Source organism: Phoxinus phoxinus (genome assembly GCF_949152265.1).
Source record: "Phoxinus phoxinus genome assembly, chromosome: 25".
NCBI classification, from domain to species: Eukaryota; Metazoa; Chordata; class Actinopteri; order Cypriniformes; family Leuciscidae; genus Phoxinus; species Phoxinus phoxinus.
The window spans coordinates 4,446,101-4,465,123 of NC_136900.1; the positions used below are offsets into that span (position 1 = coordinate 4,446,101).

Here is a 19,023-nt window from a genome sequence, read left to right on the forward strand (position 1 = left end):
ACTAAAACGCTTGAGGGTTTGATCCCCCTATAAAGTTGGTGCCTCCCCCTACAGTAATTGAAGGTTCAACAAGTAGGCAGCTCCCTTATATTTCATAAAGCTGCGGTTGCCTCCCCAGAGGTTGGGTCTCTAAGCAGGCGGCCCCTTTATGAGTCAATACTAAGGTTGAAGCTGTCTCCCCCTGATAGCGGGTCCTTTAAGTAAGACAGCTCCCTTAGGTTGTGAGCGACAGGCGAGGGAACCATTGTTTCCCTGTGCCAGTATTCCCTTAAAGTCTTGCATAAAGGTTGGCATTACAAGATCTTTGAGCTTAGGCTTGGAGCTTAGGTGCTGGCCGTAGGGAATAGTGTCACTGACAGTTCTGTGGACCTGAGTATCTGAGGGAATCTGACTCTAGTCCATTGAGTGTTGCTTGTCACAGCCAATCAGGAAGTTATTCCCTCAGCATTGCGATGTGGGCATAGTGTCCTCTAGAGCAGTGTTTCTCAAACCTGGTCCTGGAGGACCAACACTGCACATTTTGCCCTGGAGTTTGTTCTAATGAGCTGATGAGTTTAATCAGGTGTGTTTGATTAGGGAGACAAATAAAATGTGCAGTGTTGGAGCAGTGTTGAGAAACAATGCTCTAGAGGATGCAGTGCGAGGTCCCATTCGAAAGGGAACGTCTAAGGTTAAGCATGTAACCATGGTTCTCTGAGAAGGTGAACGCATGCCTGTCTCCTTTTGACATAGACGTTGATAACGTCTAATATAGGTGCCCTTTTATACTCACGATCACATCGGTAGTGACGTCACAGACTGTCACGTCCAATGATATTGTCATGTTTAAACATGCTTCAGACACCGGTCATGCTGGAGGTGTTCCCCATAGTGTCCTCTAGAGGACGCAGTGTCTCGTTCCCCTTCTCAGGGAACCATGGTTACATGTGTTAGCAGAGACGTTTTTTAAAGTTTCCTTATAAGCTGTTAACAATAAAAAAGCGATTAATAGATGAAAGTTCTTACTTATACCACCTTTAAACATGGAATGCATTCTTACTTTGAATTATTTCAGGTTGATATTAAATATTTATTCTATTTAAAAAAAGGTTTACACTAATTTTAAAGTTAATGGGAACCATTAAAATTATTGACAGTAATGCCACTGACATTTCATGATTAATTATATTAATAATACAAGCATTGATATTATTACTCTATCAGTAAATCAAAAATAAATTTGATCAGCATGACAGTAAAACCCTTCAACAATTTAAAATGTAAAATAATCTGGTATTTCTCTATTTCTATTTCCAAAGATGTTAGAGTTAAATTTTAATAAATAAAAAAATCAATAATTTTCTAAAATGGTTTTCTATAGGAACAGTGTATATTGCAGATTGACATTTTGTTGTCCAAAAGCAAAAGCATCTGCCGCCACAATTGTAGAATGACCCAATGAACAAATCTCATTGTTTTGAACCCAGTATAACAGTGTGTGCTTCAAAACTGCATGCAATTACGACTAATGCATGCAAACAAAGCATATGCTACTTCTGTATGAGGCTGTGCTTGCATGTTTGTGCTTGGATACAGATATTGAGAGTAGCTACAGTTCTGTCTTTACAGGAATAGTTCGACCAAAACTGAAAATTTAGACATTTACTCAGTCTCATATAATGCCAAACACATTTGATATTCTTTTGTTGGTGGAAAAATAGACATTTAGTACAATGTTAATGCTGTTCTTTTCCACACAAGTGAAGGAAGTGGGGACCAGAGCTGTTAAGCTCCAAAAACAGGACAACCTAATAAAAGGGTCATTCCTACAGTTTTGTGGATTTTGGGGTGACCAGGTTTTTTTTTTTTTTTTTTTTTAGTCTTGTCAGAGGGAGAAAATGTCTGTCTATCTATCATAACAAACACACTGGTCAAGCTCAGGCCAGTATAACCTAATTCCGAACAAATATTTCAATTTTTTAAATTCTATGAAATCTGTCCCTCCAGTTATATGTGTAATATTTAACAGGATGGACCATAATATGGTGGATGTTTTAAGCTAATAAAGCCCATTTTTAGCTAGGACAGAACAACATGCTAGCAGAAGATTTACATTTAGGAAGATTTTGAATATATAATTTCAAGTCTAGTATAAATTGGCACAACAGGGTGGACATGTTATGTTTTACGCTATTAGATAAGTCTTTTAAAATGAGGAAAAGAGCGAAAAGTTTATGACTGATTCTTACTTTGTTATTGGAGATCCTACAAGGAAATTATGTCACTTCTAGCAAGTCATGTGATTCAGGGCACACTAAATAATATTTTAAAGAGCAAGTAGAACCAATGTAACAGGGTGGACTGGAGATTTAGGGACATAAACTAATTTAACGGTTTAAAAAAAAAAAAAAAAAAAAACAAGTATCACAATAAAAAGTCAAAGAGAATAAGTAAATGAACAAACTAATACTCCAAATTACTAACTTAGAAATATATATGTAACCTTAATTTAGAAAACATGATTGGGGAAATAAGTTGGGGATATAAAACTCACTAAACTGTAGGAATGTACCCAAAAACATAAAATGTTTGTTCGTTCGTTCGTTCGTTCGTTCGTTCATTCGTTCGTTCATTCGTTCATTCATTCATTCATTCATTCATTCATTCATTCATTCATTCATTCATTTTAGGTAAACTAATGTTCCTTGTTGCAGGGAAATATTTTGTGATAACCTAATGAAAACTTGCACAGAATATTTTTGAATGCTTATTTTCGTTATTGTATAACCATAAACTAACCTTCTCAGTTAAATATTTCTCTTTCCATGACAATAAACTACATTTGGTGGAATTGCTCGATGACTGACATTAGTGTCACACAGCATTTAATCAAATGTAGAAATTAAGATCACTATTAAAATGTGTAATATTTAATAAATCCGAATCTTACATGTTTGGAATGACTTGGGGCTGAGTAAATAATGACACAATTTTCATTTTGGCTGAACGGTTCCTTTAACGTAGAGTAAGGCTTTTCCTGTTAAATCTCTGTGCTGTGCTTGTGCCGTGAAAGATAAGCACAAATTCTTTACAGTTTGAGGCAGTCAAATGACCAAGAATACGGAATACCGGAATAGTAAAATAATTTAAAGCGAATACTGTACAATAAAATGAAAACCAAGGCCTCGCACAACTGGGTGAAAGTTTCTCTCAGTTTTGTACCAAGGGTGGATTCATGCCTTTTCTAAAATCACACTCGCTCTATTTACAACGTCATGTAATAAAATGAGTAAATTCCATTGTTAAGCAGCTCAGAGTTTTCATGAGGTACAAAAAAACGTCCTTTTGTAAAAAAACGGTACAATTGTAAACGTCTGTTGAAGTTTGTCAGACACGAGAACCGGAGATAATATGTGAGACAGAGACTGTGGAGTCATATCTGATGTTTGACTGACAGAAGAGGCCACTCGATACTTTAAAACAGTCTAAAACACCTTCTGAAACCTCAGTGCGCCCGGCAGAGGACAGTGCCGGGCGTAAAGGTCCCTAACGTCACCCTACACACCGAGAGACAGCGTGTGCAAGAGCAGCGTTTCACTCAGACAGGCCGTGTGTGATCCTGAGAGTGACAGTGAACCGTATGTTTGTGCGATCACTCAGATCTGCGTCTGCAGCGGGTGCGCGAGTGTCGACGGGGGTTTGGACGAGCTGGAGTGGGACGAGTGCTGAGGTTTGATGCCTCTGCTCCTCGTGTACTGGAGGAACTGGTCTGGGATTTCCGCAAGAACGTCCTTGGCCAGACGGGCCATGCTGAGAATGTGATTCCCTCTGCGATCAATGTAGTCTCGGAAAGGAACAAACTGAGGAGAGATCAGACTGAGATTTAGGAGGAATATGCTGTTGATAACTACAGAAAATCATGTTGACATCCTCTAGTTTGTAAAAATCATATATCGCGTTCTCAAGAGCGAATTACCCTCCTCCCTCCCCAGCTCCTCCTGTCCAGTCAGGATTTAGCATTCCCCTTGAATCAGAATAAATTCTCGAATTATGTTGTACTTTAAAATCTTGAATTAAATATATTTGCATACATTCATGTTGGTTCTGTTGTGTTTACCCTAAGGGGGGTCATTGCTGCTCTTATCCAAGCTAGGCTGCATAGATGCGCAGAACGGAACCATACCGCCAATCCAAACTGTATGCTAATTGTCAATCGTATTTGACGATAGTGGTCCTGACAGAACTAAGCTTAAAATGCATCTAATGTGAACACCAACGTAAGAAAGTTTGCATAATTGTATTTAATATGCAATTGTAGTATACTAAAAACTTGCGGATAATATATTAATTATATAAAAACTGCTTAAAGGATTGGTTCACTTTCAAATAAAAAAATCCTGATAATTTACTCACCCCGATGTCATCCAGGATGTCCATGTCTTTCTTTCTTTCTTCAGTCGAAAAGAAATTAAGGTTTTTGAGGAAAACATTCCAGGATTTTTCTTCATTTAATGGACTTCAATGGCAACCAAATATCCCAATGTTCAAAGGTGGTTCATATGTCCGTCTCAATGCAGCTTCAAATGTTCGACACGATCCCAGTCGAGAAATAAGAGTGAAACTATTTTTTTCGACTACTGTTTTCCAGAGAAACGATCGGTCATTTTCCAACGTGATGACTTAATACGTGGCGCATCTCAGAGATGGTACACGATGGGCATTTATGGTTAAAAAGTATATAATTGATTTTTGTGCGTGTGTGTGTGTGTGAAAATGACCGATCGTTTCGCTATAAGACCCTAATTTCTCGGCTGGGATCGTGTCAAGACTTTGAAGCTGCATTGAGACGGACATTTGAACCTTCAAATATGGAGAAAAATCCTGGAATGTTTTCCTCAAAAAGCTTCATTTATTTTCGACTGAAGAAAGAAAGACATGGACATCGTGGATGACATTGCGGTGAGTAAATTATCAGGATGTTTTTATTTGAAAGTGAACTAATCCTTTAAGTGTCACTTAAGGACTTTTTTAAAGTCTAAAGTAAAGTTATTTTAAAGTGTGTAAGTCTAAAGCACAATTTTAACCGTAGTGTGTTAAAGTATATCGTATTTTACCTCAAATGCTTTAACCAGTACACGTTAACAATGTTTTAAAGACAACAGAAGAGGTGTAATTATGACACATAACAATGTTCTTATGTCCTATTAACTGGATCATAAAGCGCTCTAAAGTTCAGCTAACTGCAATTAATATAAATGTAAACTATAATACATTTTCATCTAATTGCAATTAACATGCAGTTAAGTGTCCAAAAACATTACATTTAGTTTTAACACAAAGTAAATTATTTTAAAGTATATAATTTCTCTCTTTAAATGTATGCAAAAGTGTACTTCTTTTTCACAAGGGCAGTACGCATTTAAAAGCAGAAATGTTTGTTACCCTTTTATTGTGGTGTAATATTACCTCATATCAAAAAGATATTGTCCAGTAATTGCCTAAATAAATTTAAAAAAATAATAATATTTTTTTACTCCAATTTTGCAATAAAGTCAGAATTATGCAAAAATAGTCTAATTTATGTCTCAAAGGGAAAGTTCACCCTAAATTGATAATTAATTCATCATTTACTCACCCTGGTGTTCTAAAAAATCTGTAAAAAAAAATGTCCCACTTGTTCATCCATATAATGGCAGTGAATAACGACCAGCATCAAACAAAAAAGACACAGACGTATCAGACAATGATCCCGTGTGACGCGTGTCTCACAATCCAAGTGTTCTGGGGTCATACGAGAGGGTTTAGTGAAAAACAAACCAAAATTGATGTATTATTTAACGAAAATCCTGCCCTTGGCCGTTGGTCTTCTGTGCTCGACTGCGTTCAGGAGACTCCATTAGCGCCGCGGTTCACTCCCAACGACCCAGAAAAAAACACACAAGTTGTGAGAAATCAAGACTAAGAAAAATGCGACATTCTGTGATACTCTGGCTTCTTTTTTAAAGCTTGATGCTGGTCGCTATTCAATGTTGTAATATGGACGAGCAGGAGTTAGCATTTATTTATTTTAGCATTAGAACAATACTATGTGAGTAATAGATGAACTATCTCAGTAATCTGACTCATCTGACTTACAATAAAGAGAACAGGACTGGCCGGATCCTCTTGCTAAAATCTTTGCTTAACCGTATAATTTATCTGATGTCATCATCTTTACCTTAAATGCGAAATAAAATGTACTTCCCTTTAGTTTTTCAAGTGATGTAAGATCAGCAGATCTCAAATACACATTTTCATTGTGCATAATTCATGAGCACACATTCCAAATAATAATAATAATAATAAAAAAATCATCAAAATGTTCTGGTTTTGCTTCTTGACCCTCATGTGGTGTTCAAAACCCTGTAACACCTGTGTTCTTCCCGGGTCAAAATGACCGGCCTATAAAAAATAGCTTATAAATTATTATTATTATACATTATACCATATTTTCACCCAATCTTGGATTCAATCTTTTTGTCAACTTGTTCTCTTTCATTTAAGACTGGTTTTATATTTCTATTTGCATCTGATTAATCGTGGGCCTCATTTATCTGAGAGTAGGCATCTCATTTGTTTAGTAAAAAAAAAGCATTATTTTTGAATATTTTTGAATAATTTTGGAAATATTAAATAAAATATGAAAAAAATGGCAGTGTTGATCACACTAGTCTACTAGTCTAGTCTAGTCCCCCCCCCCCCTAAAAAAGTAAGAAAATTGTCAAAAAACATTTGAGAAGTAGTTATACCCTTTGCGAACAAAGTCACTAAGTTTCAGTACAATGCGATAACATTAACTAGTATTTACGGGAAAAAGAAAATCTTCTCCGGGTCAAAATGACCCGAAGACCACATGCGGGTTAAACAACTTTTCTTGACAGTTGATGTCACCAAGCTCTTTTATCTTTGAATCCATTCGGTTTACAATGTAAGGACCATTTGCTATCCACCAATGAATAAAGTCAAGTCCCACACATTTTATCATCTCATATTGCAAGAATACATCACAGTATGGCAATAGAATTGGTTGTGAATGCAACTTCAAGTAAAAAGAAACCGGGTTAACCTCACAGCAGTCGCATGCTAATACATGTAATGTTTACGGATGATGGTTATACCCTTCAAAAAAATATGACGCCACACAAACAGATGAGTCAAAAATACTGTCAGTGGTCATCTGCTTCAAACGCTGTAGATGTTAGGACAAACACACCTGGAATGCTGCTTCACTATTTTGGTCCAAAGATACATGAGATTCTCGTCTGGAAACCTCACCTGCACAATGTCTCTCTCTGCAAAGCGACCCCTGGATGATATCCTGACCTCATCTCCATCTAGTTCAATCATCTCTGTCAAATGGAAGAAAATGCCACAGGAAAAACAATCATGGTGCTTCCACTCGGCTCAGGCTGTTACATTGAAGAGTGCTATCATCGGATTTCATGCGAGTTCAACGAGAACACCGGGAGCTGCATATAAATGAGGGTTTATCTCCATTAACTAATTATCAAACATTATACACATTGTGAGCCAAGGTTTTTAGTTTTGACGTAAAGGCACTGTTTAACGGAAATCTGGATGTTTTTGAACAGCACTAATCCTGTGATTTCACTGGGGATGGTGAGGACGAACTCAGGGGACGAATGAAGGGTTTGTGAGAGTAAAGGCCATTGCACACTGAGTCCGAAATTTTCGTATGCGTTTTTTTTCGTATTCGTGATTCGGTGGCTCTGAATTGTCAAAACACCATTCAAACAGCTTGTTACGGATGCGAAAAACGCAGAAAATCGAACCCGTATCGATTTCTTTTATGACGGACGAAAGTTTCGGAGGCAGTGTGCAAGCGTGATTGACATAACGTGAGGTCGTATTTATTTTTTAACGTGCGGAAATTTCGGATGCGAATTTCGCACTCAGTGTGCAATGGCCTTAACACTGTCATGTGACCAAAAGCAGAGAAACTGTTCATTCACTGCGTCTCCACTTGAATAAAGTGTCATTAGGGCTTTGTTTAGTGTGTAGGAACCCTAACTTTCAGACTGAAAAACTTCTACCCCAGTACTGAACTTTGATTCAAATTTAACAGCAAAACTATCGATACACCAGGTTCATAAAATCATTTACATATAGAAGTCTTAAAGGTACAGTAGCAAAAATAGACTATTTCATTGTAAAGGTCAGAGAGGAAAAGAACATACAAAATTATGACTGTGTTTGGAAACGTTGTTTTTTTTTTGTTTTTTTAAGAACTGCAAAAGATAAGGGGCAAGTGCACTAAAAAGTTGCGCCACTTTAGCATGAGAAAATATTAATTAAACAAACTTTTTTAAATGTTCAAGTGTTTAAATCTGTTCATATATATGGAAGTAAAATAATGCCAAATGTTTTTGAAATAAAAAAGCCTACTTGAAAAAAAGATGCATTGCATTAACCATGCTTGCATTTTATAATGCATTGTATTTTTAGGGATTGCATTTTTATGGGCTGAAATTGGATGTCAATGTTGAATTTACTGTCGAATTTGAACCACTGAATTTGTCGAAGCGAATTTATAAAGCAAAATAAAATGGACCGAAATTTGCCTGTGGAATATTATAGGTTGTATTTTTAAACAGTTTGAATATTTTGGAAGTGAAATATGAATATGGATTATTGACTTTTTATTAATGAAAATGTGTTTGAAATGTTTTGAATTGAAATATTCACAGCTTAAATATACAACCATGTTGAATTTCAGCTCATAAAAATGCAAGCCCTAAAAATACAATGGATTAAAATGCAAGCATGGTTAAGGCAATGCATATTTTTCTCAAGTAGTGCAATTCAACAGGCTTTTTTATTTCAAAAACATTTGGCATTATTTTACTTCCATAATATAAGTGCAAATATGCCTCCTATGCAAATGAGGGTGGATCAGTCAGTGATTTAATTGAGCATAAAAAAAATAGTCAGAGATATTAAAAAAAGGTGCGGATGGCAAATTAAAGGATTAGTTCACTCACAAATTTAAATTCTCCTATAATTTACTCGCCCTCAAGCCATCCTAGGTCTATTCTTCTTTCAGCCAAACACAATCAAAGTTATTTTTTAATATCCCGGCTCTTCCAAGCTTTATAATGGGAGTGGATATATTTTGAAGCCCCAAAAAGTCGGGTCAGAGGTCACTCTTCTGCTGGAAATAGACACGCGTAAGGCCGTTATAGGAAGCCAGTGATTCTAGTTTATAAAGTTATAAATATGGATATTTTTCTTACAAAAACGCATGGCTTCGCTTCAGAAGGCCTTTACGACTCCCTGGAGTTGTGTGGATTACTTTTATGATGGATGGATGTGCTTTTTTGGGCTTCAAAAAAGGTACCATTCACTGCCATTTAAAGCTTGGAAGAGCAATGATATTATAATATAACTCCAATTGTGTTTGGCTGAAAGAAGACAGTCATACACACCTAGGATGGCTTGAGGGAGAGTAAATGATTTGGGTGAACTATCCATTTAAAGGTACACGATGTAACCTTTTTTTGTTCAAAATTCACGAAATGTTTATAATGCGCAAATACATCATGAAACCATCTTTTGTCTTATCCTGAATCACTACAGTAAGTCTATAATAAGAGTTTATAATCAGAACATTTTAGACTTCAGTACTCGTGACTCGTCATATACTGTATGCCAGGAGTCGGCAACCTTTTTGTCATGAAGTGCCATTTTTAAGTTTCTGAGTTTATCACTGTGCCATAACCCCACCCCAATATACACATACACGTTTTAAATATTCATAATGGCTAACATAGAAATAGTGCAGAACCTTAAATAGGCCTATTTCTGGAGCAATTTTTCATAAAATGTTTTACTTTTGTCAAAATCCTTTAGTTTGATTGTTTTCAGTTTTAAATTAGACTTTGAATAACAGATTTCCAATGGGTCTGTTTCCACCTGGTCATTCATGCGTTTTAAATGATCAGATAGGCTATCCGTTTTGTTAAAACTGTTCCATTTACACTGGGCAATGTAACTGTCTCTGCAAAACGAATATAAATCTAATCTTTAATTCCTGCACTATATGCAAATTTAACAGCGTTCACGTCAAAGAAAGCAAGATCAAAATCAAAGCACGTCGGCTTGCTGAAGAGATGTTCAGCTACTTCTCTGCTGTCATATCTGGGTACCGGGAGCCGTTATAAAACGCTCTTCCGTGTTTAGTTTTTACCATTTTAGGAGTAAAATTTACATTTGCGGCTTCAACAACCAGGTGCAATCTGTCCAGTTTTATCTGGAATGCGAAACAAATTTCTCTTTCGGTCTTTTCATGATTGGATTCTTGCTATCCGATCAGAGAAAACGTATGAAGTGACCAGGTACACATGAACATGGTTTCCACGATGCATCAGTCATTTTGATGTTTGTGGAATGTTTAATAAGGACTCTATGCAGAATATCTCAGAAATGTATTGGATTGACTATGTACAGCAGAACAAGCTGTAAGCTGTCAGTCAGTAACTTGCACGTGATTTCCAATGGGTCGCACCAATGCGTCGCACCAATGGTTTGTCAGACCTGCACGCTCTAGTTCTAACACTTTAATAGTATAACTCCTACCTTAATATAACAACCTGTGTTACTGTAGCCGCGTTTCTATTACCCTTCAAATTGCGCAAATTGCGAATTGAAAATACGCTCAATGGAAACAAGTCAATTTAGCAAAAACTCCCATTTATCGCAAAAAAGTTTTGAGGTGATTGAGGTGAAGTCGAATGAGGTGGTTATTCAGGCAATTCGAAAAAGAAATATTTCGCAAAACTGCAATGGAAACAGTTTTTGCGCATTTACAGATCACATGACGTAGATGACGCGATGTGTTCGGACAGAATACGAGACAGTTGTTTATTAAATTAATAAAAGACTAAATAATTACAGGAAGTCCTGGAAACGTCAAAGAAACGCCACAATCAAGACCTCGAAGCAGAACTGAGGGAGAAACCCCCAGAAACTCCTCAAACGTGCCGCTCACAGTATAAGAGTCTTTCCTTGCCATTAATGATTGGATAACACACACACACACGTCTCCTTCCGTTAATAATAATAATGGCCAGTGCGGTGGCTGTGATATATAAACCTACCAACGTCCGTTGTCATGATTTTTTTAATGACTTATCGCGAGAAAAAAAAATTACGTTTTAATCGCATAACATCGGTTAATGGAAATGCCGTCATTTCGCAATAGTTTTGTATCGATATTTAGAAAAAAATAGCAAAAGTTTTGCGCAAATCTGTAATGGAAACGCGGCTAGTGATGAATGATTTCCTCAAAATGTAGATCTGTATGCAGGTTCGAGGTACTTGATCTGAATGAAAGTTTTGCTCGCGTGCCAGCGATTAACCCTCAGTGTGCCATCGGTTGCCACCCCTGCTGTCTATAAACAGACACAGAGAGAAGGAGCTCCGGCTACAATGTTCTTCCTCAAGACGCGTGCAGTTTTGTTTATTAACCGCTAGAGCGCCAAAAGTTACATAGTGTACTTTTACCTTTTATCACTCGCCTGCTTTTAAATAATTGTACAGTCATAAAGCAATTTCAAAATAAATTTAAATTAGTCTGTTTCTGTAAAATGTTGTTTCTGTTTTCGTCCGCGAGGGGCTGCTGGCTTATACTTACATTTTGTATTTGTTTTATTTTACGATTAAGTCTTTGAATGTTCGTCGGTTCCCGCCTCCTTCTTCCCACAACGAACCTCGTTACAATGCATATTGGGGAACATACCAAAATGTTATTGTCCACAACAAGGTGGCGGTATTTAAAAGGGATGTTCGTACATTTTCGAGTGGTCATGACACACAAACAACAATATCAGTGAGTGCAAATTATTCGTATTGAATTGCGCTATTACAATACAAATAATATGGAATGATTCAAATCCACAATAGGCAGAGAGAAAAGTTTAACCAAAAGTAACCGGATCACACATTTACCAGATGAAAGGAGAGGTGCTGGGTTAGTTAGGGAAAGAACTGATAAGCCAATGGAAAAATCAAAGCTTTTATAGTTCATACACTACTAATGACGTTTTGGAAAATGTCTGATTGGTCTCACTGGAACATGTGTGAAACCGGTTTCTCTTTTGATCTGATCTGGTCTCTGATGGACTGGACTGAGATCATATCACATCTTCACACATCCTCAAAGACACACACATCTCTCTCATCTTACCGTCAAATTCGGCCGGCCCGACTCCAACGATTATAATTGACATGGGAAGACTGGAGGCCTTGAACAGAAGGAAAGAGTTCATTAAAACAAGACCCCCAAGAATACACTCAACATTTGCATAATGAAACATGCTCAAAACAGACTTGTAGTCATAGCATTACAATGTTGTATTCAGATCTATCCTCTGAGAGCAAACTGTTTCTTTAAAGCAATGGCTAATTTTAAACACTTTAAATGACTATCATTTTTTTTTTATTATAACTCATTTTAATGATCAAAAATGTAATATTTAGCTTTATTACATGTTATTTCGGTCTGTTATTTCCGCTGCTAAGGATAACACACCGTTGCCATGAAAAACAAGTGCGTTGCCATGGTCACGGTGTTCTTTAACGGAAGCAATACAATCGTTTTTAAATCAATAAACTCCTTTTTAAATCAATATATTGTGTCAAATTATTGATTTATTTGGTAGTTAGCCATGTAATAAGCCTCACTATAAGTTTTTAAATCAATAAACTCCTTTTTAAATCAATATTTTGTGTCAAATTATTGATTTATTTGGTAGTTAGCCATGTAATAAGCCTCGCTATACATTATCCCTAACTTGTCCTACATTTTATGTTCAACCCTGTTACCATATGATTCAAATATGATTATATTAAAAAAAAAAAATTTGTGACCTTTGTGACAAACAGGAAGGGTCATGTTTTGGACCGGTCATCTAGCATACCAGTAGGACAACTAATCTTATTCAATTTTCTCAATTTTAACACACATTATTTGTTGAATGTACTTGTCAAAATCTACTATTCAACCCTGTTACCAAGTTATTTTAAGAAGAAAAAAAAAGACCATTAATGTTTTATATTATCAATAATAATACAAAGATGTAGTCCCCTTCTAAATGATGGATCAATTTTCGTTGAAAATAAACAAATATGTAACTGTTACTTGCAACCCTGTTACATATTCTGAAGTATATTTGTTATATCTTATACATTTGATTGAACTTTTATGCTTATTTAAAGTTTGAGCCTTACTTTATACCATATTTGAGGAAAGTGCCATGGGGTGGCAGCCAGTGGGATGTAATTATGGAAATATGAGGCACATTCATAAAGCTCATGTAATGTTCTTTGCTCGTCTGCACACTGACACATTATGAACGACTCTTGCCACTGTTCAAAGAGTCTCTGCCCATCACAGTCTGTACAAGATCACATTTCAGTGTCTCGGCCGACGGGTTTTGAAGGAAAGACAAATGGATTCAATTTAAGGCATTTTTCTAATTATGTATACTTATTGTAATAGTATCCACAAAGAGGAATCAACAACTTTCGTAAGTGGGCGTAAATTCTTCTGTTTTATGCAGTGCAATGATAGTCTCATTCTTCATCCAATAATCTCTTGTAGTGATTAGAATGATGAACGGTTAGGCCTGTTGTTAACAAAGTAAACAAACTTGGACTTTTTTTTTATTAAGGATCATTTTGTGCTATTTCCAGTTTTCTATTTACATTTTTTGTACATTTAAAAAAATGATATCAGGCATATACTGTAATGTGTTTAAGTATTAATAAATTGCATCGTACCGTATATGCTGGGGACATATTTATGTTCCTTCAGAAAGGAAACAGGGTAGACAGTAACAGGGCTGACAATTGTACAGTTTATAGGCTTGGTGTCGAACATCACGACAAAACAGGACTAAAGGGGTGGTAATGCCCTTTTCACAAGATATAAAATAAGTTCCTGATGTCCCCAGAGTGTGTATGTGAAGTTTTAGCTCAAAATACCCCACAGATATTTTTATAGCATGTTAAAATTGTCACTTTTTGAGGGTGAGCAAAAACACACAGTTTTTGTGTCTGTCCCTTTAAATGCAAATGAGCTGCTGCTCCCGTCACAGGGGGCGGAGCTTCAAGAGCTCTTGTCCTTAGCAGCTTCGATTACCTCACGCAGACAAGCACTGAAAATTTCTACAACTTTTAGCCTTTTATGTTCAAACCGGATTCAGACAATAGCTAAGTTTCCATCCACTTGTCAATCGAATTATCTGAAGCTCGGTAAAAAAACAAACGCGAATAAAGCTGGTGAAAGTGTGTTTCCATCCAACGGCTTTAATGCGAATAAAAACCTGTGCGTAATGACGTCACACGCTGTTTTGCAATCAAATTGGTATATCGAATTGATTTGAGACATTTTAAGGGGTTTCCGTTCATTTTCGCACTGAATCGCATAACATTCAAGCCAACATTTGCGAACAAAGTTTTGCTAGACAAAATGCTGTTCATTATTTATTCGGCAAATAACGTTTCCATCAGCGTTTATCGCATAAGCCGTATATCGATCAAGATAAAATCCGATGAGACCGAACGTATTTCATTTGAGTCGATATTCATGAAATTCAATCGAATTTTCAAAGGCATCTTTCATTCGACATCACTTAATTCGGATAAAAACGTGTGGATGGAAACATAGCTACTGATGGAGAGACTCAAGAAGAAGTGACAACTAGATTAGGTTAGATTGATTAGCATATTCTGTCATGATAATCTATAAATCGCGTTCCCGGGGGCGGGGTTTATGTACATTTTGGGTTTGTGATGTCACTAACCCGGGAGGAACGTCGTGTAGTTCCTACCAGCCGTTTGTTGTAGTCCTTAAAAAGCAATTTCTATAAAATAAAATATCTCCCTTTGCTTTGAACTTTGAGCGTTGTAACTTTGCAAATGTTGTTTATGATCAAACAGCAACATTACACACTAACATAAGTTAGAAAAGTGAAATCATAATCAACCACCCTTTTAACTGACGCCGATATCTATGGACTATTAAGGCAATCAGCTAACCTATAGAAAAAAAAAATTAAATGTTAAAGGGATACTCCACTTTTTTTGGAAATAGGCTCATTTTACAACTCCCCCAGAGTTAAACAGTTGAGTTTTACCGTTTTCGAATCCATTCAGCCGAACTCCGGGTCTGACGGTACCAGTTTTAGCATAGCTTAGCATAGATCATTGATTCTGATGAGTCCAGTAGCATTTCTTTCAAAATGACCAACGAGTTTCAATATTTTTCCTATTTAAAACTTGACTCTTCTGTAGTTAAACCGTGTACTAAGATCGACGGAAAATGAAAAGTTGAGATTTTCCAAGCCTATATGGCGAGGAACTACTCTCATTCCGGCGTAAGAATCCAGGAGCTGTGCGGCCGTACCATGGGTGCAGCAGCGTAATGATATGGCGAAGCACCTGAAAATAGTCCCCAACTCGGTAACTTCCAACATGACCGGGACTAAGTTTGTGTAGTTTTTAGGCGGCAAATTAGGTTTCCTGTGCGATTAGCCATGGTTAACCACAAATACGGTTTGGGATCAGCACCAAAGTAAATGTCATCTAAATCGTCTCTCACAAATGTCTCCATGCTACAAGGCACGCTCCCTGTGCAAGCAGGTTGTCACGTTGGTTTGTTGACGGCAAGTGCTTCGTCATATCATTACGCTGCTGCACCCATGGTACGGCCGCACAGCTCCTTGATTCTTACGCCGGAATGAGAGTAGTTCCTAGCCATACAGGCTTGGAAAATCGCAACTTTTCATTTTCCGTCGATCTTAAAACTACAAGCTCCTTTTTAAAAACAATTACCAGTAGTCTATTACAAAATCGTGGAAACAGGGTTGACATTTTAAGATCATAACTAAGTTACAAACATAAAATTAAATTTGGACAAAGATTTCAATTCTGAAGGGTCTTTATGATACATTCATGGATTTGTTGATTTATGGCAACTGTCAGAGCGTGGTCAAGGCAAGGGATGAAACTAAAAGCAGGATCTATGTGCAGAAGTCTATATTAATAACAAAATCAAAATAACCAAATGCTCATGTATCTCAGAACATGAACAGAAAAAAAAGCATACATTGACAATAATGGACAATGGACAACTGAAAACTGTCCACATACACAAGCAAACACGAGGGACTGAACGAGATAATGAACTGGAAACAAGTGTGACAAATAAAACTGAACTGGGAGGAGAGCAAAACTAACTCAAAGTCCAACTCAACAAACACAGATGAAGCGAGACAGTAACAGGGTTGAGGCATAACCAAGGCTACGTTCAGACTTTGTTCATTTCATGATTAAAGTGTGTAAAACGTTCGCCGGTTCCCGCCTCCTCCTTCCCTGACCTTTGATCCAGTTTCAGTTCGACTGCTTTAATCAGAGTTTGCGTGGTTTATGTGACTTTCTCATGCCAAGTCAAACATAAACACCAGATGTTGTTATAGGAAAAGTCATGGCAGAAACAAGCTTGTGTTGTTGCAATGTGTCGGAAGAGCAGAAAATGACTAAATAACAGACATGTTTTGAGACCAGCGGAGACACACACACATACCAGCCTCACACGTTTCTGACGCTGCCTCATTACACACAGTAGTCGAGTGCGGCGGCTACACATTGTCATGTTGTAAATAAGACAAGATGACGTCTGTAAGGCAAACCTCTGCATGTTGCGCTTGTTGGTGTTGTTTTTGGCGTACACCTACACTCTAAAAAATGCTGGGTTGTTTTAACCCAATTTTGGGTCAAATATGGACAAACCCAGCCATTGGGTTACATTTTTAACCCAACGTTTAGGTTTGTCCATATTTGACCCAAAATTGGGTTGAGACAACCCAGCATTTTTTAGAGTGAACCAAACGCAGCATTATTCCCATAGAAACCAATGCAGATATTTCGAAAAACAAAAGAACGCCACGGGACGCACAAATCGGATCTGAACAGATGCGTTACACAAAGTGGACGGTCAATACTTTTACACTAGGTTGTTTCAACCCAATTTTGGGTCAAATATGGACAAACCCAGCCGTTGGGTTACATTTTTAAATTACATTTTTAACCCAACGTTTGGGTTTGTCCATATTTGACCCAAAATTGTGTTGAAACAACCCAGCATTTTTTAGAGTGTAGATCAGATTCCAATTGGATACACAAATAATTGGATTCGGACTGAAAATGTGAACATAGCCTTAGGGACACATTGGGTCATTATGTAAAAATCTTGCTGTTTAGAATAATAAGGTGATGCCACAAAAGTTGCTATCAGCTGTTCATTGACATTTTTAGAAATATGCCACAAAAAAAAAAAAAATCTGGATGATGTAATGTTTCCAAGAACTGTGTTTTTGAACTTACGTTTACGATAGATTCTTTAGTTTGAGCCATGTCGGAGATGACCCCGTCAGAGATGATGAGGAGGATGAAGTATTCTGAACCATCCTTTGCTAACGATGCATATCTGCAAAAAAGCATGCAGATTACTTCATATCCACAATTCAAATCCAATCCATCCTAGTGTCACAAAGAAAAGTACATAAAAAAAGTACAAAGTACATGGATGGTATGCTATTTGTGGTCATTTTCCAAGTATGCACTTTTTGTCTAGGATTGGTTCTCTAATGAGGCACTAGGATGCATAACATAATTTTAGTATGTAAAGTTAAAAGATTTGTACTGCAGTATATAAAATGTGGAAAAATATGAATACTTTTACTGTAAAACACTGTAAAATGTATGTTTTTTGAAGGCAAAAATGATAAATTACCATATAATTTACAATCAATGAATAAATAGACATTCCCGGATGTCCCTGCGTGGAACATCATATATTTGACTTTTACTTAGTTTTATTTCTTTTTGTGATTATCAATGTTCGTTGTATCATTTTAGTGTCAACATGATTCTTCATATGGTTTGCTATTGTACCACCTTTATTATCATGGTCAGTACATAGCATATATACAAAGCATATTTTGATAGTTCAAATAGCTTGGTATATGAATCGAAGAAATAAAGTTATGTGTTATACAGCTCCAAAATTCCATCCCATTATACCTGAAACATTGTCATAATAGTTTTACAATAAATTTCAGGCAATAGCTGCTGTTTTAATTAGGCCTACTGTCACTTTAATGGAATATTTTACAGTGTATGGCTGTAATTGTCTAATGTGTAAAGTACATATTATGTTGCTGGGACTCTGTGAGTTATTTATGTTATTTAGTATCCGTTTTCTTGTTTTCATGTGATTTGTTTCTGTTTTCTTGGTGTCCAGGTTTCTAACTGAGTCTGTTTCCTTGGTTACAGATTGGGCTCACCTGTTTCTTGTTTAGTTGATCATTATCCTGTGTTTTTATATGCATGTTTTATGCTTGGTTGTTTCAAATAGGAGTTTATTTGATAGATTCTTGCTTTGATTCTGTCATGTCTTTTTTATGATTATGTTTCTTGTCAAGCCAAGCCAAGTCTTTGTTTATTGGTTCATGTTTATTTTGAATAAAGCTGCACAAGGGTTCTTAGCTTCTTGCCTCCGTAGGACTCCCCATAGATTCTCTCCTTCGCATCCATGAACAATGCTTTACAATAATAACAAGTGTGACAAATAGTGTTTAAGAATGTTTAAATAAAATTGGCCTCACCTTGCTACATGATTAATGACGGGGGAGAAGTATGTTGGTCCATAGAGACGAACAAACTTCAGACTCTGATAATACGCTTCTAGAACGCCCTCTATACCGCTGCAGTATGGGTTATCTGGGTTCCCATTCTGTAAGCACACATATAAATAAATATACACATGTATATATGCACAAGTTTATAATACTAGCATCCCAGTGAAGGATGAATACATAACTGTACAAATGTATGCCAAGTGAGTACATATGAGCCTTGTGAAAAAGTTTGCTTAATTATATTAAATGTGCACTTGTAGAATACCTCAAATCTATTATATTT

The 19,023-nt window shown here is 36.6% G+C and overlaps 1 protein-coding gene across 1 annotated transcript in view; it reads right to left on the reverse strand.

Annotated features, from left to right (window-relative positions):
- Window positions 1–1,857: 1,857 nt before the first annotated feature.
- cpne8 (copine VIII) overlaps window positions 1,858–19,023 on the reverse strand; it is an 85,406-nt gene continuing 68,240 nt past the window's right edge. Inside the window, exons 16-20 of the mRNA XM_079603013.1 lie at window positions 18,708–18,835; window positions 17,425–17,527; window positions 12,224–12,281; window positions 7,294–7,367; window positions 1,858–3,839 (exon numbers count right to left, since the gene is read on the reverse strand). Coding sequence (XP_079459139.1) covers window positions 3,636–3,839; window positions 7,294–7,367; window positions 12,224–12,281; window positions 17,425–17,527; window positions 18,708–18,835 — 567 coding nt within the window. The 3' untranslated portion in view covers window positions 1,858–3,635. The remainder of the gene's footprint in view (window positions 3,840–7,293; window positions 7,368–12,223; window positions 12,282–17,424; window positions 17,528–18,707; window positions 18,836–19,023) is intronic.